General features: G+C 43.1%; 1 protein-coding gene across 1 annotated transcript in view; it reads right to left on the bottom strand.

Moving 5' to 3' along the window:
• Window positions 1-4: 4 nt before the first annotated feature.
• LOC311118028 (cell adhesion molecule 3-like) overlaps window positions 5-26,209 on the bottom strand; it is a gene marked incomplete at both ends in the record, with an annotated part of 53,250 nt that continues 27,045 nt past the window's right edge. The window contains 4 exons of the mRNA XM_084192910.1: window positions 5-67; window positions 623-793; window positions 4,123-4,260; window positions 7,140-7,292. Coding sequence (XP_084049036.1) covers window positions 5-67; window positions 623-793; window positions 4,123-4,260; window positions 7,140-7,292 — 525 coding nt within the window. The remainder of the gene's footprint in view (window positions 68-622; window positions 794-4,122; window positions 4,261-7,139; window positions 7,293-26,209) is intronic.

Raw genomic sequence — 26,209 nt, 5'->3', positions numbered from 1 at the left:
TGCATAATGAACTTCTCTCCCTCTCTGGGCAGATCACTCTCAGGCTGGATAGTGACGTCTGGGGTGACTGGAGAAAAGACCCAACATACGGTTACATTAAATACAATGGAGAAGATACACACACAAACACATGCACACTCTTACACACAGGTATGAGCAAACTAACATAATAGCCTAACCCAGCTTCTGCCTCTGCATTGCTTGCTCTCTGGCGTTTTAGGCTGGGTATCTGTAAAGCACTCTGTGACGACTGCAGTAGTAAAAAGGGCTTTATAAACTAAATGTGATTGACTGACCCAGATGTAGCACTGACAGTATGGTAAACATACGAGTCCCCTGCAGGTGGCAGTATATGTATGACCAGCAGTAGCAACAGTACCGAGAGGCAGAGGCATAATTGCATAAGGAGAGTCATTTCTTACAGGCATATATCTCCTTGGATCCTGTTTCCACATTTCCTCTCCTCACCTCGCTTCCCTCCGTCATTTTCAAAAGGAGGCGATGAGAGGATGGGAAGGAAGGAATCCATGAAATCCAACAGCGAAAGGGCCACTGTACAGTTTGACGATGGTATACATGAGGCTGCAGTGGCAGGGCTTGGCCAGTGGGGGGCAGCACTTACACAGGACTCTGATGGGCTGTTCGGTCCTCTTGTCGCCCTGGGTCAGAGAAGGGTGGTCCACAGCACAGGCTATCAGGGTGTTGTCGTCATTACGGCCCACGGTCAGACTCAGCTCACTGATCACTGTGTAGGTGGCTTCACCTGGATTAGTCTCCACCACGTCAGGACGGCCTGTACGTGCATATGCAGACACACACACACACACACACACACACAGATAGACGCACACACACATACACACAAATTGTCACCATGGGCTATCGTTTAACTGTCATTGCGTATAATGATTATATAATACTACCATTGAATGATATAATACTACCACTGTATGACATAAAACTACCACTGTATGGTATAATACTACAATTGTATAAAATAGTATTACTGTACGATATATCACTACCACTGTATGACATACTACTACCACTGTACGATATGATACTACCACTGTGTGATATAATACTACCACTGTATGATATAATACTAACGTTGTATGATATAATACTACCACTGTATGATAATACTACTTTATGATATAATACTACCACTGTATGATATAATACTACCACTGTATGATATAATACCACCACTGTATGATATAATACTAACGCTGTATGATATAATACTACCACTGTATGATATAATACTACCGCTGTATGATATAATACCACCACTGTATGATATAATACTAACACTGTATGATATAATACCACCACTGTATGATATAATACTACCACTGTATGATATAATACCACCACTGTATGATATAATGCTACCACTGTATGATATAATACCACCACTGTATGATATAATACTACCACTGTATGATATAATACCACCACTGTATGATATAATACTAACACTGTATGATATAATACTAACGCTGTATGATATAATACTAACACTGTATGATATAATACTAACGCTGTATTATATAATACTACCACTGTATGAAAAGATGCATGTCATATTAATTTCTATTCAAGATACAGAAATATCACTGACTGACTGACTGAGTAATATTTCAGTAATATATTATGGAGGATATTTATCTTTCTCTCTGTCTCACACTCACACTCACACTCACACTCACACTCACACTCACACTCACACTCAGGGGCTGGCTACGGTTCAATTCTGGGGATCTACCATAATGATACCATAAATGTTGATTATGCCAGCGTCCTGAATGGCACCCTATTCCCTATATAGTGCACTACTTTTGCCCAGGGTCCATAGGGCTCTGGTCAAAAGTAGTGCACTAAACAATGAATCGGGAGCCATTTGAGATGCAGACATATGAATTCCATCAGCTGACCAATAGCCCCTTACCTTTACATAGAGAACAAGAACATTCATATTTAAAACCTCTTCACAGCTCTTAGCCCTCCATTCATTCAATCTCCCAACCATTTCATCATCCTTCTTTTTTTAAGACCCTTCCCTCATAGCCTATATTGTCTCTCTCTACGTTCCAAATGTCACCCTATTGCCTATTTAGTGCACTACTTTTGACCAGAACCCATATGGCTTGAACTGCTTCTGGAGGTTAACTGGTTAAAAGTAGTGCACTAAATGTACCCAGACATTTTCTCTATCTCGTTCCCTTCATATTTCCTCTCCTGTCTCTCTCCTAATACGGCCCTCTCCCTCCTCTCTCCCCCTCCCCCTTTCCCTCTATCTCTTCTCTCTCTCCCGCTCTCCCTCTCTCTCCCTCCCCTCTTCTCTCTCCCCCTCTCCCTCCCTCTTCTCTCTCCCCCTCCCATCTTCTCTCTCTCCCCCTCCCCCTCTCCCTCCCTCTTCTCTCTTCCCCGCTTCTCTCTCCCCCTCTTTCTCCCTCCCCTCTGAGCCTCTTTAACCTCTGTAAACCCGTCAAAGGAGCAGCAGTGAGTAGCGATCTATGCGCTCATTTCTCTCAGTTAGCTTCTTACAGCACAGCCCTCAAGTGTCCCAAATGGCCTTATAGGATCTGGCCAAAAGTAGTGCACTACACAGGGAATAGGGTGCTATTTAGGACGCAAACTTTGTATGAGAGGGTGTCATAATAACACATTGACCCATGATGCTCCTCTCCTCAGCCTTTCCTCGCTCCCTTTCTTCAGTTGTAATTCTGGCTGAAGGGCCCAGTGTGTGCGTGATCTGTGTGCAGTGCAGCGTCAGGGCAGCGAGGGCACAGATGCACACACACTTCTGTCACACAGCGTTGAGCTTATAAAGTTTCCAACACCAGGGGGATGCTCTCCTCTCATTAAGACTCCAACACCAGGGGGATGCTCTCCTCTCATTAAGACTCCAACACCAGGGGGATGCTCTCCTCTCATTAAAGACTCCAACACCAGGGGATGCTCTCCTCTCATTAAAGACTCCAACACCAGGGGGATGCTCTCCTCTCATTAAGACTCCAACACCAGGGGGATGCTCTCCTCTCATTAAGACTCCAACACCAGGGGATGCTCTCCTCTCATTAAGACTCCAACACCAGGGGGATGCTCTCCTCTCATTAAGACTCCAACACCAGGGGGATGCTCTCCTCTCATTAAGACTCCAACACCAGGGGGATGCTCTCCTCTCATTAAGACTCCAACACCAGGGGGATGCTCTCCTCTCATTAAGACTCCAACACCAGGGGGATGCTCTCCTCTCATAAAGACTCCAACACCAGGGGGATGCTCTCCTCTCATAACGTTTCCAACACCAGGGGGATGCTCTCCTCTCATTAAGACTCCAACACCAGGAGGATGCTCTCCTCTCATTAAGACTCCAACAACAGGGGGATGCTCTCCTCTCATTAAGACTCCAACAACAGGGGATGCTCTCCTCTCATTAAGACTCCAACACCAGGGGGATGCTCTCCTCTCATTAAGACTCCAACAACAGGGGATGCTCTCCTCTCATTAAGACTCCAACAACAGGGGGATGCTCTCCTCTCATTAAGACTCCAACACCAGGGGGATGCTCTCCTCTCATTAAGACTCCAACACCAGGGGGATGCTCTCCTCTCATTAAGACTCCAACAGCAGGGGGATGCTCTCCTCTCATAAAGACTCCAACACCAGGGGGATGCTCTCCTCTCATAACGTTTCCAACACCAGGGGGATGCTCTCCACTTCACTATCTGCAGCTCTTCCTCTGTCCTCTCATGGTTTATCAGGAACCAATGTCACTCAATATATCCTAATAGTACATGCTGACTGCGTCCCAAATGGCACCCAATTCCGTATATAGGGAGCCATTTAGGATGCTGAGTGAGTGAGTGAGTGAGTGAGTGAGTGAGTGAGTGAGTGAGTGAGTGAGTGAGTGACTCTCTCTCTCTCTCTCTCTCTCTCTCTCTCTCTCTCTCTCTCTCTCTCTCTCTCCTCTCTCTCTCTCTCTCTCTCTCTCTCTCTCTCTCTCTCTCTCTCTCTCTCTCTCTCTCTCTCTCTCTCTCTCTCTCTCTCTCTCTCTCTCTCTCTCTCTCTCTCTCTCTCTCTCTCTCTCTCTCTCTCTCTCTCTCTCCTTACCTGTGAGTTCCTCCTGGTCCCTGTACCAGCGTAGTTTGGCGGGGGGCTTGCTCCCGGAGCTGGTGCAGGTGAGGGTGACCTTACCCCCCTCCTGGACGGTGTCTTCATAGCCAGAGATCTGGGGCTTACCAGGGACCCCTGACAGAGAGAGAGAGAGAGAGATAAAAAGAGACAGAGATATTTGAACTAAGCTCTTGAGGCATTTATTTATAAGTTCGGCTACTGTAAAAATGTATGTACCAATTCCAGATTGCTCCTTTAAAACACAGACATACATACAGACAGAAGACATACAGACAGAACACAGTACAGAATTACACTACAGACATACAGTAGACATACAGACAGAACACAGTACAGAATTACACTACAGACATAGACAGAACACAGTACAGAATTACACTACAGACAGACAGAACACAGTACAGAATTACACTACAGACATACAGACAGAACACAGTACAGAATTACACTACAGACAGACAGAACACAGTACAGAATTACACTACAGACATACAGACAGAACACAGTACAGAATTACACTACAGACAGACAGAACACAGTACAGAATTACACTACAGACATACAGACAGAACACAGTACAGAATTACACTACAGACAGACAGAACACAGTACAGAATTACACTACAGACATACAGAAGAGACAGAATGGAATCCAACCAGTGGACATACAGAGCCTATAGTCTACACCCCCTTCAACTTTTTTTCACATTTTGTTCCGTTACAAAGCGGGATTGAGATAGATTTAATTCCAAAAAAAAATTGGCATTGATCTACACCAAATATTTTTTTTTTTACAAATTAAAAACAATTAAATAACTAAATTTCAGTCGTTGCATAAGTATTCACCCCCTTTTTTTAGGCAAGCCTAAATTAGTTCAGAAGTAACGTTTGAGTTAACAAATCCCATAATAAGTTATATGGACTCACTCTGTGTGAAAAAATAGGGGTTGACATGACTTTTTACTAACTAACCCTTCCTTTGTCCCCCATACATACAACATCTGTAAGGTCGATCAGTCAAATATTGAAACACAGATTCAACTACAAAGACCAGGGAGCTTTTCGAAAGCCCAGGAAGAGTAGCCGCTGCCTTGGCAGCAGCTAATGGGGGTATTTAATAAATACATATACAAAATAAAGAAGGGCAGTGATTGGTAGATGGGTAACAATAACAAATCAGACATTAAATATTGATTTAAGCCTGGTCAAGTTAATAATTATACTGTGGATGATGTATTAAACCAGCCAGACACATCATAGATGCAGTCGTCCTTCTGAACTGAGCTGCAGGACAGGAAGGAAACTGCTTAGGGTTGTCACAATGAGGCCATTGGTGATTTTAAAACAGCTACTGAGTTCAATGGCTGTGATGGGAGAAAACTGAGGATGGATCAACAACATTGTAGTGACTCCACAATAATGATCTAAATGACTTGAGTGAAAAGAAGAATACAAATATACAGAATCAAAATATTCATAAACATGAATATACACTATCTGTACAAAAGTATGTGGACACCCCTTCAGATTAGTGGATTCGGCTATTTCAGCCACACCAGATGCTGACAGGTGTATAAAATCGAGCACACAGCCATGCAATCTCCATAGCCAAACATTGGCAGTAGTAATGGCCTTACTGAATAGCTCAGTGACTTTCAACATCGTGAAACCGTCATAGGATGCCACCTTTCCAACAACTCAGTTAGTCAAATTTCTGCCCTGCTAGAGCTGCCCCGGTCATCTGTAAGTGCTGTGAAGTGGAAACGTCTAGTAGCAACAGCGGCTCAGCCGTGAAGTGGTAGGCCACACAAGCTCACAGAACAGGACCGCCGAGTGCTGAAGCGTGTAGTGCGTAAAAATCGTCTGTCCTCGGTTGCAACACTCACTGCTGAGTTCCAAACTGCCTCTGGAAGCAAGGTCAGCACAAGAACTGTTCGTATGGAGCTTCATGAAATGGGTTTCCATGGAGTGGTGTAAAGCTCGCCGCCATTGGACTCGGGAGCAGTGGAAAACCTGTTCTCTGGAGTGATGAATCACGCTTCACCATCTGGTAGTCCGATGGAGGAATCTGGGTTTGGCGGATGCCAGGAGAACGATACCTGCCCCAATGCATAGTGCCAACTGTAAAGTTTGGTGGATGAGGAATAATGGTCTGGGGCTGATATTCATGGTTCGGGCTAGGCCCCTTAGTTACAGCATACAATGACATTCTAGACGATTCTGTGCTTTCAACTTTGTGGCAACAGTTTGGGGAACGCCCTTTCCTGTTTCAGCATGACAATGCCCCCGTGCACAAAGCGAGGTCCATATAGAAATGGTTTGTCGAGATCGGTGTGGAAGAACTTGACTGGCCTGCACAGAGCCCTGACCTCAACCCCATCGAACACCTTTGGGATGAATTGGGAACGCCAACTGTTAGCCAGGCATAATCGCCCAACATCAGTGCCCAATCTCACTAATGCTCTTGTGGCTGAATGGAAGCAAGTCCCCGCAGCAATGTTCCAACATTTAGTTGAAAGCCTTCCCAAAAGAGTGGAGGCTGTTATAGCAGCAAAGTGGGGACCAACTCCATATTAATGCCCATGATTTTGGAATGAGATGTTCGACGAGCAGGTGTCCACATACTTTTGGTCATATAGCGTACCTGGAACCAAAAAGGGTTCTTCAAAAGGGTTCTCCTATGGGGACAGCCAAATAACCCTTTCTAGATAGAACCTTTGTATAGGCACTGTACAAACAGAAGGTTATACAAACAACAGACAGAATGCAATATTCTGCAATACCTGCAGACATACAGACTAATGCAATGCAGATACAGATACTGTACGCTACCAACACTCAGACAAAGAAATCTACATACAGTACTCCACTACTGTATCTAGCACACATACTGCCGGAAGATCTCTAATTGAATATGTTAATGCATAATACAGAAACACACACATACACGCACACACAAACACAACACATACACACACAACACATACACACACCTAGCACGGTGACGGTGGCGCGGGCAGTGCGGACAGGCATTGTGAAGATAGAGCAGGTGTATTCTCCTTCGTCTGACAGCTGCACGTCTCCGATGGTGATGGACAGCTCTGTGCCTGTAGACCGGTGGAGCTGGATACGGTTATCTCTCAGAGCTGGGCGAGAGAGAGGGGAGAGGGGGTAGAGAGGGAGTGGGGGGTGAGAGAGGGAGAGAGAGAGGGGGAGGGAGAGAGGGGAAGAGAGGGAGAGAGGGGAAGAGAGGGAGTGGGGGGTGGGAGAGGGAGCAAGAGAGGGGGAGGGAGAGGGAGGAGAGAGGGGGAGGGGGAGGGGTAAGAGAGGGAGTGGGGTGGTGGGAGAGGGAGAGAGAGAGGGGGAGAGGGGGAGGGAGAGAGGGGAAGGAGAGGGGTAAGAGAGGCAGTGGGGGGAGGGACAGAGGGAGGGAGAGAGGGGGACGGAGAGAGGGGAGGGAGAGGGGAGAGGGGTAAGAGAGGGAGTGGGAGAGAGAAACAGAGAAAGAGAGGAGAAAATGAGGGAGAGGGGGAGAGAGGGGAGGGGACAAGGCCGACAGGGTAGAGGAAAATAGAACAAGGGGGCAGAAGAAGAAGAGATATAAACACTTTGTCATCACCCAGGCAGCAGGGGGAGGGAGGGAGGGAGGCACACAGCCAGCTAAATGGAGCGGTGTTTAGTGTAGGTTATGGGAGGATGATGAAATGGTAGGAAACACAAGTTGTACCTACACATGATATCTTTGACCTCTATATGTAATCTGATCTGACTGTGTCTGGGCTCATAACTGTCTGTCTGACTCTTAGAACACACACACACACACACACACACACACACACACACACACACTGTACATACAGTTGAAGTCGGAAGTTTACATACACTTAGGTTGGAGTCATTAAAACTTGTTTTTCAACCACTCCACAAATTTCTTGTTAACAAACTATAGTTTTGGCAAGTCGGTTAGGACATCTACTTTGTGCATGACACAAGTAATTTTTCCATCAATTGTTTACACACATATTATTTCACTTATAATTCACTGTTTCACAATTAAAGTGGGTCAAAAGTTTACATACACTAAGTTGACTGTGCCTTTAAACAGCTTGGAAAATTCCAGAAAATGATGTCATGGCTTTAGAAGCTTCTGATATCATTTGAGTCAATTGGAGGTGTACCTGTGGATGTATTTCAAGGCCTACCTTCAAACTCAGTGCCTCTTTGCTTGACATCATGGGAAAATCAAAAGAAATCAGCCAAGACCTCAGAAAACAAAATTGTAGACCTCCACAAGTCTGGTTCATCCTTGGGAGCAATTTCCAAACGCCTGAAGGTACCACGTTCATCTGTACAAACAATAGTACGCAAGTATAAACACAATGGGACCACGCAGCTGTCATACCGCTCAGGAAGGAGACGCGTTCTGTCTCCCAGAGGTGAACGTACTTGGGTGCGAAAAGTGCAAATCAATCCCAGAACAACAGCAAAGGACCATGTGAAGATGCTGGAGGAAACAGGTTCAAAAGTATCTATATCCACAGTAAAACGAGTCCTATATCGACATAACCTGAAAGTCCGCTCAGCAAGGAAGAAGCCACTGCTCCAAAACCGCCATAAAAAAGCCAGACCGGTTTGCAACTGCACATGGGGACAAAGATCGTACTTTTTGGAGAAATGTCCTCTGGTCTGATGAAACAAAAATATAACTGTTTGGCCATAATGACCATCGATATGTTTGGAGGAAAAAGGGGGTTGCTTGCAAGCCGAAGAACACCATCCCAACCGTGAAGTACGGGGGTGGCAGCATCATGCTGTGGGGTGCTTTGCTGCAGGAGGGTCTGGTGCACTTCACAATATTGATGGCATCATAAGGAAGGAAAATTATGTGGATATATTGAAGCAACATCTCAAGACATCAGTCAGGAAGTTAAAGCTTGGTCGCAAATGGGTCTTCCAAATGGACAATGACCCCAAGCATACTTCCAATGTTGTGGCAAAATGGCTTAAGGACAACAAAGTCAAGGTATTGGAGTGGCCATCACAAAGCCCTGACCTCAATCCTATAGAAAATGTGTGGGCAGAACTGAAAAGGAGTGTGCGAGCAAGGAGGCCTACAAACCTGACTCAGTTACACCAGCTCTGTCAGGAGGAATGGGCCAAAATTCACCCAACTTATTGTGGGAAGCTTGTGGAAGGCTACCCGAAACCTTTGACCCAAGTTAAACAATTTAAAGGCAATGCTACCAAATACTAATTGAGTGTATGTAAACTTCTGACCCACTGTGAATGTAATGAAAGAAATAAAAGCTGAAATAAATAATTCTCTCTACTATTATTCTGACATTTCACATTCTTAAAATAAAGTGGTGATCCTAACTGACCTAAGACAGGGATTTTTTACTAGGATTAAATGTCAGGAATTGTGAGAAACAGAGAAAAACAGAGTATTTGGCTAAGGTGTATGTCAACTTCCGACTTCAGCTGTAAATACAGTACAGTCGTGGTAGTATTGGTCTTCACAAAGTTTGCTGCTTCAGTGTTTTTAGATATTTTTGTCAGATGTTACTATGGTATACTGAAGTATAATTACAAGCATTCCATAAGTGTCAAAGGCTTTTATTGACAATTACATTAAGTCTAGGCAAAGAGTCAATATTGGCAGTGTTGACCCTTCTTTTTCAAGACCTCTGCAATCTGCCCTGCCATGCTGTCAATTAACTTCTGGGCCACATCCTGACTGATGGCAGCCCATTCTTGCATAATCAATGCTTGGAGTTTGTCAGAATGTGTGTGTTTTTGTTTGTCCACCCGCCTCTTGAGGATTGACCACAAGTTCTCAATGGGATTAAGGTCTGGGGAGTTTCCTGGCCATGGACCCAACATTTCGATTAATTGTTCCCCGAGCCACTTAGTTATCACTTTTGCCGTATGGCAAGGTGCTCCATCATGCTGGAAAGGCATTGTTCGTCACCAAACTGTTCTTGGATGGTTGAGAGAAGTTGCTCTCGGAGGATGTGTTGGTACCATTCTTTATTCATGGCTGTGTTTTTAGGCAAAATTGTGAGTGAGCCCAATCCGTTGGCTGAGAAGCAACCCCACACATGAATGGTCTCAGGATGCTTTACTGTTGGTATGACACAGGACTGATGGTAGCGCTCACCTTGTCTTCTCCGGACAAGCTTTTTTCCGGATGCCCCAAACAATCGGAAAGGGGATTCATCAGAGAAAATGACTTTACCCCAGTCCTCAGCAGTCCAATCCCTGTACCTTTTGCAGAATATCAGTCTGTCCCTGATGTTTTTCCTGGAGAGAAGTGGCCTCCAGGACATCCTCCAAAAGTCTTCGCCTCACTGTGCGTGCAGATGCACACACCTGCCTGCTGCCATTCCTGAGCAAGCTCTGCACTGGTGGTGCCCCGATCCCGCAGCTGAATCAACTTTAGGAGACGGTCCTGGCGCTTACTGGACTTTCTTGGGCGCCCTGAAGCCTTCTTCACAACAATTGAACCTCTCTCCTTGAAGTTCTTGATGATCCGATAAATGGTTGATTTAGGTGCAATCTTACTAGCAGCAATATCCTTGCCTGTGAAGCCCTTTTTGTGCAAAGCAATGATGACGGCACGTGTTTCCTTGCAGATAACCATGGTTAACAGAGGAAGAACAATGATTTCAAGCACCACCCTCCTTTTAAAGCTTCAAGTCTGTTATTCTAACTCAATCAGCATGACAGAGTGATCTCCAGCCTTGTCCTCGTCAACACTCTTACCTGTGTTAATGAGAGAATCACTGACATGATGTCAGCTGGTCCTTTTGTAGCAGGGCTGAAATGCAGTGGAAATGTTTTTGGGGGATTAAGCTCATTTTCATGGCAAAGAGGGACTTTGCAATTAATTGCAATTCATCTGATCACTCTTCATAACATTCTGGAGTATATGCAAATTGCCATCATAAAAACTGAGGCAGCAGACTTTGTGAAAATTAATATTTGTGTCATTCTTAAAACCTTTGACCACGACTGTCCATACATCCCTTTCATATGTTCTGTCTCTCACAATCCTCTTCTCTCTTCTCTCCATCCTCTTCTCTCTCTCTCCCTCCTCTTCTCTCTTCTCTCTCCCTCCTCTTCTCTCTCCCTACTCCTCTTCTCTCTCCCTAATCCTCTTCTCTCCCTCCCTCCTCTTCTCTCTCTCTCTCTCTCTCCCTCCCTCTTCTCTCTCTCTCTCCCTCTTCTCTCTCTCGGACTCTGTCTTTCTGTGTGTGTGTGTATCTGTCTAAGATGCAGACGTGTGTGTGTGTGTGTGTCTGACTTCCTCTGTGTGTGTGTGTGTGTGTGTGTGTGTCTGTCTCCCTCTCTCTCTTTCAAATGCAATATGCTTTAATGGCATGAATGACAAGGTCAACGTTGCCAAAGCGAAGTGATTAGAATTATATTGTCATTAAAGTGATACACATAACAAAAACTCTCTCTCTGCATAGCATGCCTCTCTCTCTGTCTCTGTGTCTCTCTGCATAGCATGCCTCTCTCTCTGTCTCTCTCTGCATAGCATGCCTCTCTCTCTGTCTCTCTCTGCATAGCATGCCTCTCTCTCTCTGTCTCTGTGTCTCTCTCTGCATAGCATGCCTCTCTCTCTCTCTCTGTCTATGTGTCTCTCTGCATAGCATGCCTCTCTCTCTGTGTCTCTGTCTCTGTGTCTCTCTGCATAGCATGCCTCTCTCTCTGTGTCTCTGTCTCTGTGTCTCTCTGCATAGCATGCCTCTCTCTCTCTCTGTCTCTGTGTCTCTCTGCATAGCATGCCTCTCTCTCTGTGTCTCTCTCTGCATAGCATGCCTCTCTCTCTGTCTCTATGTCTCTCTCTTCATAGCATGCCTCTCTCTCTGTCTCTATGTCTCTCTCTGTAGCATGCCTCTCTCTCTGTCTCTCTCTGCATAGCATGCCTCTCTCTCTCTCTCTCTGTCTATGTGTCTCTCTGTAGCATGCCTCTCTCGCAATTCAATTTCAATTTAAGGGGTTTTATTGGCATGGGAAACATACGTTTACATTGCCAAAGCAAGTGAAATAGATAATAAACAACAGTGAAATAAACAATACAAAAATGAACAGTAAACATTACACTCACAAATTTCAAAAATAATTAAGACATTTCAAATGTCATATTATGTCTATATACAGTGCAAATAGTTAAAGTACAAAAGGGAAAATAAATATAAATATGGGTTGTATTTGTGTTTGTTCTTCACTGGTTGCTCTTTTCTTGTGGCAACAGGTCACAAATATTGCTGCTGTGATGGCACACTGTGGTATTTCACCCAATAGATACGGGAGTTTATAAAAATTGGATTTGTTTTTGAATTCTTTGTGGGTCTGTGTAATCTGAGGGAAATACGTGTCTCTAATATGGTCATACATTTGGCAGGAGGTTAGGAAGTGAAGCTCAGTTTCCACCTCATTTTGTGGGCAGTGTGCACATAGCCTGTCTTCTCGAGAGCCAGGTCTACCTACGGCGGCCTCTCTCCCCCTGCTCGCTCTCTTAGCATAGCATGCCTCTCTCTCTGTCTCTGTTTCTCTTTCTCTCTTCATAGCATGCCTAGCTCTGCCAGTGTCTGTGTGTCTGCAAAGTATGCCTAACATCCCAGCTGCCTGTCTGTGTCTCTGCCAGTGCTTTCTCTTCATGGTTTATCAGTAACCAAGGTCCGTTCATTTGTCTTCATGGTTTATCCGTAACCAAGGTCCGTTCATGTGTCTTCATGGTTTATCAGTAACCAAGCTCCGTTCATGTGTCTTCATGTAGCTCCTGTGTGCTCCCCTGTGCCCTCTGAACACTATCCTAAATCTGTCTCCCTAATTCCTCTCTCTCTCTCTCTCTCTCTCTCTCATTGTTAACTGAAAGAGGCTTTATTGGGATTAATGTGATTCGTGAGAGCAGAATATTGTATTTCAGAAACAATGACAGCTACGTCTACTTCCACAGTATTGTTATTGATCTAGCCCTGAAAATAATGTAGGCTACAAGTACATACCACGGTTAGGGCTGGCACAATTACTGTATAATCGTGTAACCAAGGGTTACGGATGAAGACAGTCGTGAAAATAAAATAACCGTCGTAAACGAACAGCTGGCTGAAGACGGAACGGCCGGGCATTCGTGCGGTTGAGTCCGTTTCGGCGGTAACATGGACTCTTTACAACAAGTCCAAGTGCCACCCACCAAAAATGTGTTGTTCCGTGTTCCATACATTGCTTTCTGCAAGCATGAACAATGGAACGTCTGTAACAATTGTAACCAAGATGTAACGTAGCAACCTCATAATGTTGCTAGGGAAAATTACCCAAAATGAGCTATTATTTTGAAAATGTTACTTTTGATTTATAATATTTAATTAATGTGCAACTTTTACGTGTTCATAAAATTATCTACGTAATGATGTTGAAACATTGCGTTTCCGTTTCCTTGGTCACAAAACACCTTTTCTGAAGCCTTTTTTGGTGGGTGGCCCTTGGACTAAACGTGATGAAACTGTGCTGCTCCTTGCTGAAACAAGCAGGGGGTTGTAGCAGTCGGGAGGAGAGGAGAAAATGTGTCTTTAAAAAACAAAACAATCAAACCATTATAACGGAGACCGCCGTCATTTGGCTGACCAATAACCGTCATCCAAAATTCCATGACGGTCACAGCCCTAACCACGGTACCATGGCAACAATGACATAATTTAAAGGCATTGGTCAGGGAGGTGACCAAGAACCCGATGGTCACTCTGACAGAGCTCCAGAGTTCCTCTGTGGAGATGGTTGTCCTTCTGGAAGGTTCTCCCATCTCTGCAGCACTCCACCAATCCGGCCTTTATGGTAGAGTGGCCAAACGGAAGCCACTCCTCAGTAAAAGGCACATGACAGCCCGCTTGGAGTTTGCCAAAAGGCCTAATAGACTCTCAGACCATGAGAAACAAGATTCTCTGGTCTGATGAAACCAAGATTGAACTCTTTGGCCTGAATGCCAAGCGTCACGTCTGGAGGAAACCTGGCACCATCCCTTCGGTAAGCATAGTGGTAGCAGCATCATGCTGTGGGGATGTCTTTCAGCGGCAGGGACCCTAAGCACACAGCCAAGACAACGCAGGAGTGGCTTCGGGACAAGTCTCTGAATGTCCTTGAGTGGCCCAGCCACCTGATCGTACATCTCTGGAGAGACCTGAAAATAGCTGTGCAGTGACGCTCCCTATCCAACCTGACAGAGCTTGAGAAGATTGGCAGAGAAGAATGGGAGAAACTCCCCAAATACAGGTGTGCCAAACTTGTAGCATCATACCCAAGAAGACTTGAGGCTGTAATCGCTGCCAAAGGTGCTTCAACAAAGTACAGAGTAAAGGGTCTGAATACTTATGTAAATGTCATATTTCAGTTGTTGTTTTTAATACATTTGCAGATATTTCTAAAAACCTGTTTTTGCTTTGTCATTATGGAGTATTGTGTGTTGATTGAAGAGGGGAAAAAACTATTTAATAAATGTTTGAATAAGGCTGTAACGTAACAACATTTCAAGGGGTCTGAATACTTTCCGAATGCACTGTAAAGTATTTGAAATCATTTCAAATAGTATTTGAACCCAGGTGTGACTACTGTACTAATGTCCTGGTGGAAGATAGGGTCTGGAGTCTGGAGCTTGGCCTATTTGGCACAGTGACAGTGTGTGTGTGTGTGTGTGTGTGTGTGTGTGTGTGTGTGTGTGTGTGTGTGTTTCAAGTTTAAAATTGTATTAGTTGTCCTTTCAGGATACAGTGAGGGAAAAAAGTATTTGATCCCCTGCTGATTTTGTACGTTTGCCCACTGACAAATAAATTATCTTAATGGTAGGTTTATTTGAACAGTGAGAGACAGAATAACAACAACAAAATCCAGAAAAACGCATGTCAAAAATGTTATAAATTGATTTGCATTTTAATGAGGGAAATAAGTATTTGACCCCCTCTCAATCAGAAAGATTTCTGGCTCCCAGGTGTCTTTTATACAGGTAACGAGCTGAGATTAGGAGCACACTCTTAAAGGGATTGCTCCTAATCTCAGTTTGTTACCTGTATAAAAGACACCTGTCCACAGAAGCAATCAATCAATCAGATTCCAAACTCTCCACCATGGCCAAGACCAAAGAGCTCTCCAAGGATGTCAGGGACAAGATTGTAGACCTACACAAGGCTGGAATGGGCTACAAGACCATCGCCAAGCAGCTTGGTGAGAAGATGACAACAGTTGGTGCAATTATTCGCAAATGGAAGAAACACAAAATAACTGTCAATCTCCCTCTGCCTGGGCCTCCATGCAAGATCTCACCTCGTGGAGTTGCAATAATCATGAGAACGGTGAGGAATCAGCCCAGAACTACACGGGAGGATCTGGTCAATGATCTCAAGGCAGCTGGGACCATAGTCACCAAGAAAACAATTGGTAACACACTACGCCGTGTAGGACTGAAATCCTGCAGCGCCCGCAAGGTCCCCCTGCTCAAGAAAGCACATATACATGCCCGTTTGCCAATGAACATCTGAATGATTCAGAGGAGAACTGGGTGAAAGTGTTGTGGTCAGATGAGACCAAAATGGAGCTCTTTGGCATCAACTCAACTCGCCGTGTTTGGAGGAGGAGGAATGCTGCCTATGACTCCAAGAACACCATCCCCACCGTCAAACATGGAGGTGGAAACATTATGCTTTGGGGGTGTTTTTCTGCTAATGGGACAGGCCAACTTCACCACATCAAAAGGGATGATGGACGGGGCCATGTACCGTCAAATCTTGGGTGAGAACCTCCTTCCCTCAGCCAGGGCATTGAAAATGGGTCGTGGATGGGTATTCCAGCATGACAATGACCCAAAACACATGGCCAAGGCAACAAAGGAGTGGCTCAAGAAGAAGCACATTAAGGTCCTGGAGTGGCCTAGCCAGTCTCCAGACCTTAATCCCATAGAAAATCTGTAGAGGGAGCTGACGGTTCGAGTTGCCAAACGTCAGCCTCGAAACCTTAATGACTTGGAGAAGATCTGCAAAGAGGAGTGGGACAAAATCCCTCCTGAGATGTGTGCAAACCTGGTGGCCAACTACAAGAAACTTCTGACCTCTGTGATTGCCAACAAGGGTGCACCAAGTATTAAGTCATGTTTTGCAGAGGGGTGAAATACTTATTTCCCTCATTAAAATGCAAATCAATTTATAACATTTTTGACAAGCGTTTTTCTGGATTTTGTTGTTGTTATTTTGTCTTTCACTGTTCAAATAAACATACCATTAAAATTATAGACTGATAATTTCTTTGTCAGTGGGCAAACGTACAAAATCAGCAGGGGATCAAATACTTTTTTCCCTCACTGTACACATGGTTTACACCGTCCAACAAAATGCTTACTTGCAGGTTCCTTCTGGACAATGCAACAACAATAAGAAATAATAAAATATAAGAATACGAACATAAAGTAAATGGCTCAGTAGAATAGAATAAACATTTTAGCATTAGTATAGTACAGGAAGGCACAATTTATTAAGTTTATATACTTTTAATTTATTGGTTTTAGATCATAACAGAATCACAACAAATTATATATACATCCCCCATTGTTGACCCTAAGAAATAATAATAATAATAATAGTAATAATATTAGTAATAGTAATCATAGTAATAGTAATAATGATAATAATAATAATAATAATAATAATAATAGTAATAATAGTAATAGTAATAATGATAATAGTAATAATAATAGTAATAGTAATAATGATAATCATAGTAATAGTAATAATGATAATAGTAATAATAATAATAGTAATAATAGTAATAATAATAATAATAGTAAAATCTACATCCTGTGTTTGGCGTTGGCTTGGACATGCCCCTGAAGTGCTATTGTATTTATTATCTGTTGGTTAAATCTCCTGGTGTTTTGTTGGCATCCTGGCATCCCCTATAGACATTATGTTTTCACCATCTTTTCGTGCATGGCTCACCCATGCACACACAAACGCAGATACGCATACATACGCACACTTGTATGCGACTTACAGTTAGTGAGTGCATACATTTTTCATACTGGCCCCCCGTGGGAAACGGCGCCACAACCCTGGCGTTGCAAGCGCCATGCTCTACCAACTGAGCTACAGGGGACCTACCACACCCGTCCGTTTAAAACATGTTCATTTTATCTCCTGTTAGTGCTTATAAATATTTCATACTATAAATGTCTTTTTTTTTTCTCCTCTCTTTTTTAATAATCGTATCTCAAAGAGAGTCATTTGGTTTCTTATTCTATGGGTCATTTCCATCCTATAGATTTCATTCATTGTTTCTTTCCAGTTGGTTATATGTGGTGCCAGCGGTTTAAGCCAGCTTCTAGTTATCGGTTTGTGCTGTTAAATCTCAGAATTCTGAAGAGGTACTTATCAGAGTCAAGGAGCATGAGGGGTTCTCTGGATTAGAGAAAGCGAACATTCTAACGTATCATCCAACACTCTGTATACTTCGATCCAGAAATGATTGAGGACTGAGCAGGAATATAATATGTGAGTATGCTTAGCGCTGCTGTCCCCATAGTTACGCCAGCAACTTGGTGTGATGTCACGGTTGTATTTTGAATATATTATAGGAGTTGTAAAACATCTTGGACTGAATTTGGAGAGTTGGTTATCTTGGACGTGTTTCTAGATGTGTCCTCCCAATCCTCTTGGGTTATTGCTATTTGCAGCTCATCTTCCCAATTGGTTACAGCTATAATATTCTCATATTTTGTTTCTTCTACGATAATTCTGTATATGTGCCCCAGCACATTTTTTTGCATTTACCTTGTTATACGTATTTTGCTATATATCTAATTAAGGGATGTATATCACTAAGCGTTTTATTAAGTCCCACTGCTTTAGTAATATACAGTAGCTTCTTACTTGTAAATAATTGTGAAAACAGAGTTCTGAAGGTTGTACTTTTTTTTATAGATTCTCAAATGTATCTATCCCCTTGTCTGTGAACATCTGATGATACCTGCTCAGTCCTTTTTCAGACCATCATTTAAATGTATCACCAATCATACTTGGCTTAAAGTCGCTGTCCATTACAATTTCTCGCAGGTAGATCAGGTCTGTTTGGATGCATTTTGTTTTGGTGATCTTTGTCCAGACCGTTATGGTGTTAAATGTACTCGGTAGTTTGTCACACTGTTTAAAAATATTTGGAGTTATTGGTTGATTCTGGAACAGGAATACAAATCTTCGGAGGACATTCATTTGAATAGTTTAAATTCTTCCTGTTATTGTTAAAATATACTAATTTCCATCTTTGTAAATCCTGCAAAAGCTGGTTTTCCAATGTTCCAAAGTTATAATGATTTAGTGTTGTCAGATCTTGGGGGATAGTAATACCTAAGTATTTCAATTTATTTTGATCCCGTTTAAGTTCAAACTTAGTTTGGATGTCTTTGGATATTGATTGGCCTACCGTCATAGCTCTTCCTCCCGGGGAAGGACTGCCCATTCCATGATCTCACCATCACGGTTGACAACTCCGTTGTGTCCTCCTCCCAGAGTGCGAAGAGCCTTGGCGTGACCCTGGACAACACCCTGTCGTTCTCCGCTAACATCAAGGCGGTGACCCGATCCTGTAGGTTCATGCTCTACAACATTCGGAGAGTACGACCCTGCCTTACACAGGAAGCAGCACAGGTCCTAATCCAGGCACTTGTCATCTCCCGTCTGGATTACTGCAACTCGCTGTTGGCTGGGCTCCCTGCCTGTGCCATTAAACCCCTACAACTCATCCAGAATGCCGCAGCCAGTCTGGTGTTCAACCTTCCCAAGTTCTCTCACGTCACCCCGCTCCTCCGCACACTCCACTGGCTTCCAGTTGAAGCTCGCATCTGCTACAAGACCATGGTGCTTGCCTACGGACCTGTGAGGGGAACGGCACCTCCGTACCTTCAGGCTCTGATCAGTCCCTACACCCAAACGAGGGCACTACGTTCATCCACCTCTGGCCTGCTGGCTCCCCTACCTCTGCGGAAGCACAGTTCCCGCTCAGCCCAGTCAAAACTGTTCGCTGCTCTGGCACCCCAATGGTGGAACAAGCTCCCTCACAACGCCAGGACAGCGGAGTCACTCACCACCTTCCGGAGACACTTGAAACCCCACCTCTTTAAGGAATACCTGGAATAGGATAAAGTAATCCTTCTACCCCCCCTTACCCCACCCCAAAGAAAAAAATATATATATATATTGTAAAGTGGTTATCCCACTGGCTATAAGGTGAATGCACCAATTTGTAAGTCGCTCTGGATAAGAGCGTCTGCTAAATGACGTAAATGTAAAAGCTTCTGATTTCCCTGTATTTAGTCTGTACCCAGACATGACACTGGATTGTTTTATTTCATCCATAACTGACTGAGGTGTGTTTGTTAAGTAGAGAATCAAGTCGTCTGCATTCATTGCTAATTTGTGTTCTTCCTGATTGATCTGTAGACCTTGCATTTTCTGATTATTTCTTACATTTTCAGCTAACGGTTTCATACTTAAAATGAAGATTAAAGGTGACAGAGGATCACCCCGTCTTGTCCCCCTTCGGAGGTCAAATGAGTGCGATAGTGTACCATTTACCCTTATTCTGGCATTTGGTGTTTTATACATCATTTACAGCCAGCTCAAGAAAGTTTCACAAAAGTTAAATGTTTTACGTTTTTCGAAGATGAAAGGCCATAACACCCTTTCAAAGGCTTTCTCTGCATCTAAGGTTAGCATCGGCAGTTTATGTTTTTTCTTGAGAGCGTCTTTCCATTACATTAAACGTTTGCCTGACATTATTGCTCAAGAGTCTGTTTGGTCAGAGTTTATGATATCTGGGATTATATTACTTAATCTATTTCCAATAATTGATATAAGCAATTTTTGGTCGCCGTTCAGCAACGACATTGGTAGATACAATGCACATTCTGCTGGATCTTTACCTTCTTTATCAATAACGGTAATAATAGATGAGTTCTAGGTTGGTGCCTCCTCTCTGTTGTTGAGAGCCCAGTTGAGGGCTTTACATAAGAAAGGTACTTGTTTGTATTCCTTATAGAATTCATTAGTGTATCCATCGCTACCTGGACATTTCTCATTTTTTGTTTTTGGATCAGTTTTTCTTCAGTTATTGGTTTAATTAACTTTGCATTTTATTCATCTGTCACTTCAGGTAGTTACATTTTTTCTAAGTATTCTTTTTATTTTCTCTATGTTAGATTCTTGTACCTCTGGAGTATAGAGTTTTTGGTAATATTTGGCAAATGTATTAGCTATTTCGGTTCTTTTGGTAAGGATTTCTGAGTTGTTATCTTTAATTCCTGGTATGTTGGCCCTTTTACTTCGTTTTCTCAGTCTAAATGCAAGTAATTTCTGGGCCTTTGGGCCACTATTGTAATATTTCTGTTTAGTAAATATCAATTTTCTATATTTTCTATATTGTCCAAGTTAATTTGATCTAGGCGTTTTTATTTTATTTTGTTTAATATCAGTCAGTTTCCATTATTTTTATGTTCACTTTGAAGCCTATTCAAGGTCTTTTGTAGTTCTCATTTTTCTTTATCTTAAAAAAAAAAAAATTTAAGCATATGTTATTATCTCACCTCGAAGCACTGCTTTGGCCCCTTCACATACCATTATAGGGGAGACCTCGTCATAATCATTAAACTCCAGATATTGCTTCAGTGTTGCCCTGATTCTATTCTTAAATTCAATGCAATGTAGAAGTGAATTATTTAATCTCCAAACTGTGGAGCCTTTCTCTAGTTCCATATTTATGTTCATATTTAGCATGATGTCACGACTTCCTCCGAAGCTGCCTCCCCTCCTTGTTCGGGCAGGCTTCGGCGTTCGTCGTCACCGGCCTTCTAGTCACGACCGCTCCATATCTCATCATTCCATTTGTCTTGTCTTGTCTTGTCAATTACACACACACCTGGTTCATATTCATTTTACATTTACATTTTAGTCATTTAGCAGACGCTCTTATCCAGAGCAACTTACAGTTAGTGAGTGCATACATTTTTTCATACTGGTCCCCCGTGGGAAACGAACCCACAACCCTGGCGTTGCAAGCGCCATGCTCTACCAACTGAGCTACAGGGGACTATATATTCCCCTCATTAGTATGTGTTTAAGTGTTCCCTCTGCCCCCTTGTCCTTGTGGGTGATTGTTTCATGTGAATTGAGTGCAGCTTGTGGAACTACCTGTACTTTGTATTGCCGGGGTATAATTTTCCCTGTGTGCCTGTATTTGTTCCAGTGCGCCTGTTTTGCGCACTGGACTGTTGACACTATCCAGCATAACTGTGTACTACGGAATAAACTATATTCTGTGATTTACCCTCCTGCGCCTGACTCCTTCAAATCACACTCTCACACATGATCCGATATTTCAATTGCTCTAATTTGGCAGTTGATGACTTTGGCTACATCCGTTTTAAACATGAAGAAATAGTCTAATCTTGAGTATTTATTACGTGCTGTAGAGTAGTATGTATAGTAATTCTCTTTGGGGTGGAAAGTTCTCCAAACATCTATCAGACCCACCTCTAAGTCTGCCCTTCTTAGTATCACTGTGGCCTTCTCTGCCTTGTGATTTATGTTGCGTTGACAATCTAACGTAGAATTCATGATAAGGTTGAGGTCTCCTCCCATTACTGTCGTCCCTTTTGCCTCCGTGATAAGTAGGTTTAGCATTTTGGATATCAATTCGGGTCCTTGTTCGTGTGGGTTATATACGGTGGTCTTTTGATACTTCAGTATATTTTAGCAATTACATTTACTTTTGATACTTAAGTATATTTAAAACCAAATACTTTTACACTTTTACTAAAGTAGAATTTTACTGGGTGACTAACTTTTACTTGAGTCATTTTCTATTAAGGCATCTTTACTTTTACTCAATTATGATAATTTAGTACTTTTTCCTCCACTGGTTATATACATTTAAATCATGTTATTTCAGTGTCCTCAATCCTTCCTTTTACCAGTATGTATCTTCCATCTTTGTCTACAAAGGTTATTTCTGAGTGAAAGGGGATATATTTTTTTATCATTATTGCTCTCCCTCTTCTTGCTGAACGGTAGGAAGAGGAAAACACTTGATGAAGGCTCAATTTATAGTCCAATATTTACAAGTGTATTGGGGAAGGGGTGTGTGTGTGCTGCGATGAGACAGCCTACAGAGGACGAGGTCAGAAACTTAGCAGTGTGTTGCCAGGACAACAGCCTCTCCCTCAACGTCAGTGAGACCAAGGAGCTGATCGTGGACTATAGGAGAAAGAGGGGAGAGCACGCCCCCATCCACATCGACGGGGCTGTTGTGGAGCGGGTCGAGAGTTTCAAGTTCATTGGTGTCCACATCACTAAGGACTTAACACACACCCACACAGTCGTGAAGAGGGCACAACAGCGCCTCTTCCCCCTCAGGAGGCTGAAAAGATTTGGCATGGGCACTCAGATCCTCAAAAAGTTCTACAGCTGCACCATCAACAGCATCTTGACTGGCTGCATCACCGCTTGGTATGCCAAAGGCACCGCCCTCAACCGCAAAGCGCTACATCACTGGGGCCGAGCTCCCTGACATCCAGGACCTCTATATCGGTGTCAGAGGAAGGCCCCGAAAAATTGCCAAAGTATCCAGCCAGCCAAGCCATAGACTGTTCACTCTGCTACCCTCCGGCAAACGGTATCGGAGCATCGGCTCACGGACCAACAGGCTCCGAGATAGCAGTCTTATGGCTTGGGGGTAGAAGCTAAATAGCCATAAGACTGCTAAATATTTAATTAAATGGTTACACGTACTATCTGCACTGACCCTATCTTGCACTGACTCTATGCACACTCACAAGACTATATATACACACTCACTCACACACACACACACACTACACAGACACTCTCACACAAAACCCAAACACATTCACTACATACATACACACACAACACACACACACGCATACCGACACAACACACACACTTTTACACTCATCCTTTGCTGCTGCTACTCTGTTCTCCATTTTACTCTTAATATTAATATTATTTATCCTGATGCTTGGTTACTTTACCCTGCCTTCATGTACATACTCTACCAGTCAAAAGTTTGGACACACCAACTCATTCAAGGGTTTTTCTTTATTTTTTATATTTTCTACATTGTAGAATAATAGGGAAGATATCAAAACTATGAAATAACACATATGGAATCTTGTAGTAACCAAAAAAGTGTTAAACAAAATCAAAATATATATTATATTTGAGATTCTTCAGATAGCCACCCTTTGCCTTGATGACAGCTTTGCACACTCTTGGCATTCTCTCAACCAGCTATACCTGGAATGCTTTTCCAACAGTCTTGAAGGAGTTCCCACATATGCTGAGCACTTGTTGGCTGCTTTTCCTTGACTCTGCGTTCCGACTCATCCCAAACCATCTCAATTGGGTTGAGGTCGGGGGATTGTGGAGGCCAGGTCATCTGATGCAGCACTCCATCACTCTCCTTCTTGGTCAAATAGCCCTTACACTGCCTGCAGGTGTGTTAGGTCATTGTCCTGTTGAAAAACAAATGATAGTCCCACTAAGCCCAAACCAGATTGGGATGGCGTATTGCTGCAGAAGGCTGTGGTAGCCATGCTGGTTAAGTGTGCCTTGAATTCTAAATAAAATCACAGACAGTGTCACCAGCAAAGCACCCCCACACCATAACACCTCCTCCTCCATGCTTTACGGTGGGAACTACACACGCGGAGATCATCCGTACAAAGACACGGCGATTGGAACCAAAAATCTCAAATTTGGACTCCAGACCATAGGACATATTTCCACCGGTCTAATGTCCATTGCTTGTGTTTCTTGGCCCAAGCAGGTCTCTTCTTCTTATTGGTGTCCTTTAGTAGTGGTTTCTTTGCAGCAATTCAACCATGAAGGCCTGATTCACACAGTCCCCTCTGAACAGTTGATGTTGAGATGTGTCTGACTTGAACTCTGTGAAGCATTTATTTGGGCTGCAATTTCTGAGGCTGGTAACACTAATGAACTTATCCTCTGGGTCTTCCATTCCTGTGGTGGTCCACATGAGAGCCAGTTTCATCATAGTGCTTGATGGGTTTTGCGACTGCACTTGAAGAAACTTTCAAAGTTTTCGAAATGTTCCGTATTGACTGTCCTTCATGTCTTAAATTAAAGATGGACTGTCGTTTCTCTTTGCTTATTTGAGCTGTTCTTGCCATAATATGGACTTGGTCTTTTACCAAATAAGGGCTATCTTCTGTATACACCCCCTACCTTGTCACAACACAACTGATTGGCTCAAACGCATTAAGAAGGAAATAAATTCCACAAATTAACTTTTAACAAGGCACACCTGTTAATTGAAATGGATTCCAGGTGACTACCTCATGAAGCTCCACATTGATCTGGTTCTGGTACTTCCTGTATATAGCTCCACATTGATCTGGTATGTGTACTTCCTGTATATAGCTCCACATTGATCTGGTTCTGGTAATTCCTGTATATAGCTCCACATTGATCTGGTTCTGGTACTTCCTGTATATAGCTACACAGTGATCTGGTACTAGTACTTCCTGTATATAGCTCCACATTAATCTGGTTCTTCCTTGATATTGCTCCACAGTGATCTGGTTCTGGTACTTCCTGTATATAACTCCACAGTGATCTGGTACTGGTACTTCCTGTATATAGCTCCACATTGATCTGGTACTTCCTGTATATAGCTCCACAGTGATCTGGTACTTCCTGTATATAGCTCCATATTGATCTGGTAATTCCTGTATGTAGCTCCACATTGATCTGGTACTAGTACTTCCTGTTTATATCTACATAGTGATCTGGTACTTCCTGTATATAGCTCTACATTGATCTGGTACTAGTACTTCCTGTATATAGCTCCACATTAATCTGGTTCTTCCTGGATATTGCTCCACATTGATCTGGTACTAGTACTTCCTGTATATATCTCCATAGTGATCTGGTACTTCCTGTATATAGCTCCACATTGATCTGGTACTGGTACTTCCTGTATATAGCTCCACAGTGATCTGGTACGTCTTGTCTATAGCTACATAGTGATCTGGTACTGGTACTTCATGTATATAGCTCCACATTGATCTGGTACTTCCTGTATATAGCTCCACAGTAATCTGGTACTGGTACTTCCTGTATATAGCTCCACTGTGATCTGGTACTTCCTGTATATAGCTCCACATTGATCTGGTACTGGTACTTCCTGTATATAGCTCCACTGTGATCTGGTACTTCCTGTATATAGCTCCACATTGATCTGGTACTGGTACTTCCTGTATATAGCTCCACTGTGATCTGGTACTTCATGTATATAGCTCCACATTGATCTGGTACTTCCTGTATATAGCTCCACAGTAATCTGGTACTAGTACTTCCTGTATATAGCTCCACGTTGATCTGATACTGGTACTTCCTGTATATAGCTTCACAGTGATCTGGTACTTCCTGTATATAGCTCCACAGTGATCTGGTACTTCCTGTATGTAGCTCCACATTGATCTGGTCCTGGTATTTCCTGTATATAGCTCCACAGTGATCTGATACTTCCTGTATATAGCTCCACATTGATCTGGTCCTGGTATTTCCTGTATATAGCTCCACAGTGATCTGGTACTTCCTGTATATAGCTCCATTCTTGTGTATTTTATTCCTCTTCTTTTACTATTTATTTATTTACTTTATGTTGGGAAGGGCTCGTAAGCAAGCATTTCACGGTAAAGTCTACACCTGTTGTATTCGGCGCATGTGACAAATACAATTGTATTTTATTTGTGTTTGTGTGTGTGTGTAAATGTGCGTTTTGTATGTATACGTGTGTGTGTGTGTGTGTGTGTGTGTGTGTGTGTGTGTGTGTGTGTGTGTGTGTGTGATGGGGCTAGACTGTTGTCTGAGAGTCAGTCTGATGGGTCAGGATCTGTGTCAGCTCTGCGGCTGGTTGAGACCAGATCCTCTCAGAGGGTAGTAGACAGCCACACCAGTTAGTTTTTTTGATGTTTTTT

The sequence above is a fragment of the Coregonus lavaretus genome (assembly GCF_964263955.1).
Source record: "Coregonus lavaretus genome assembly, contig: HAP1_SCAFFOLD_1729, whole genome shotgun sequence".
Classification (NCBI taxonomy): Eukaryota; Metazoa; Chordata; class Actinopteri; order Salmoniformes; family Salmonidae; genus Coregonus; species Coregonus lavaretus.
The sequence above is the reverse complement of the archived record's forward strand: the minus strand, read 5'-3'. Positions and strand labels throughout refer to the sequence as shown.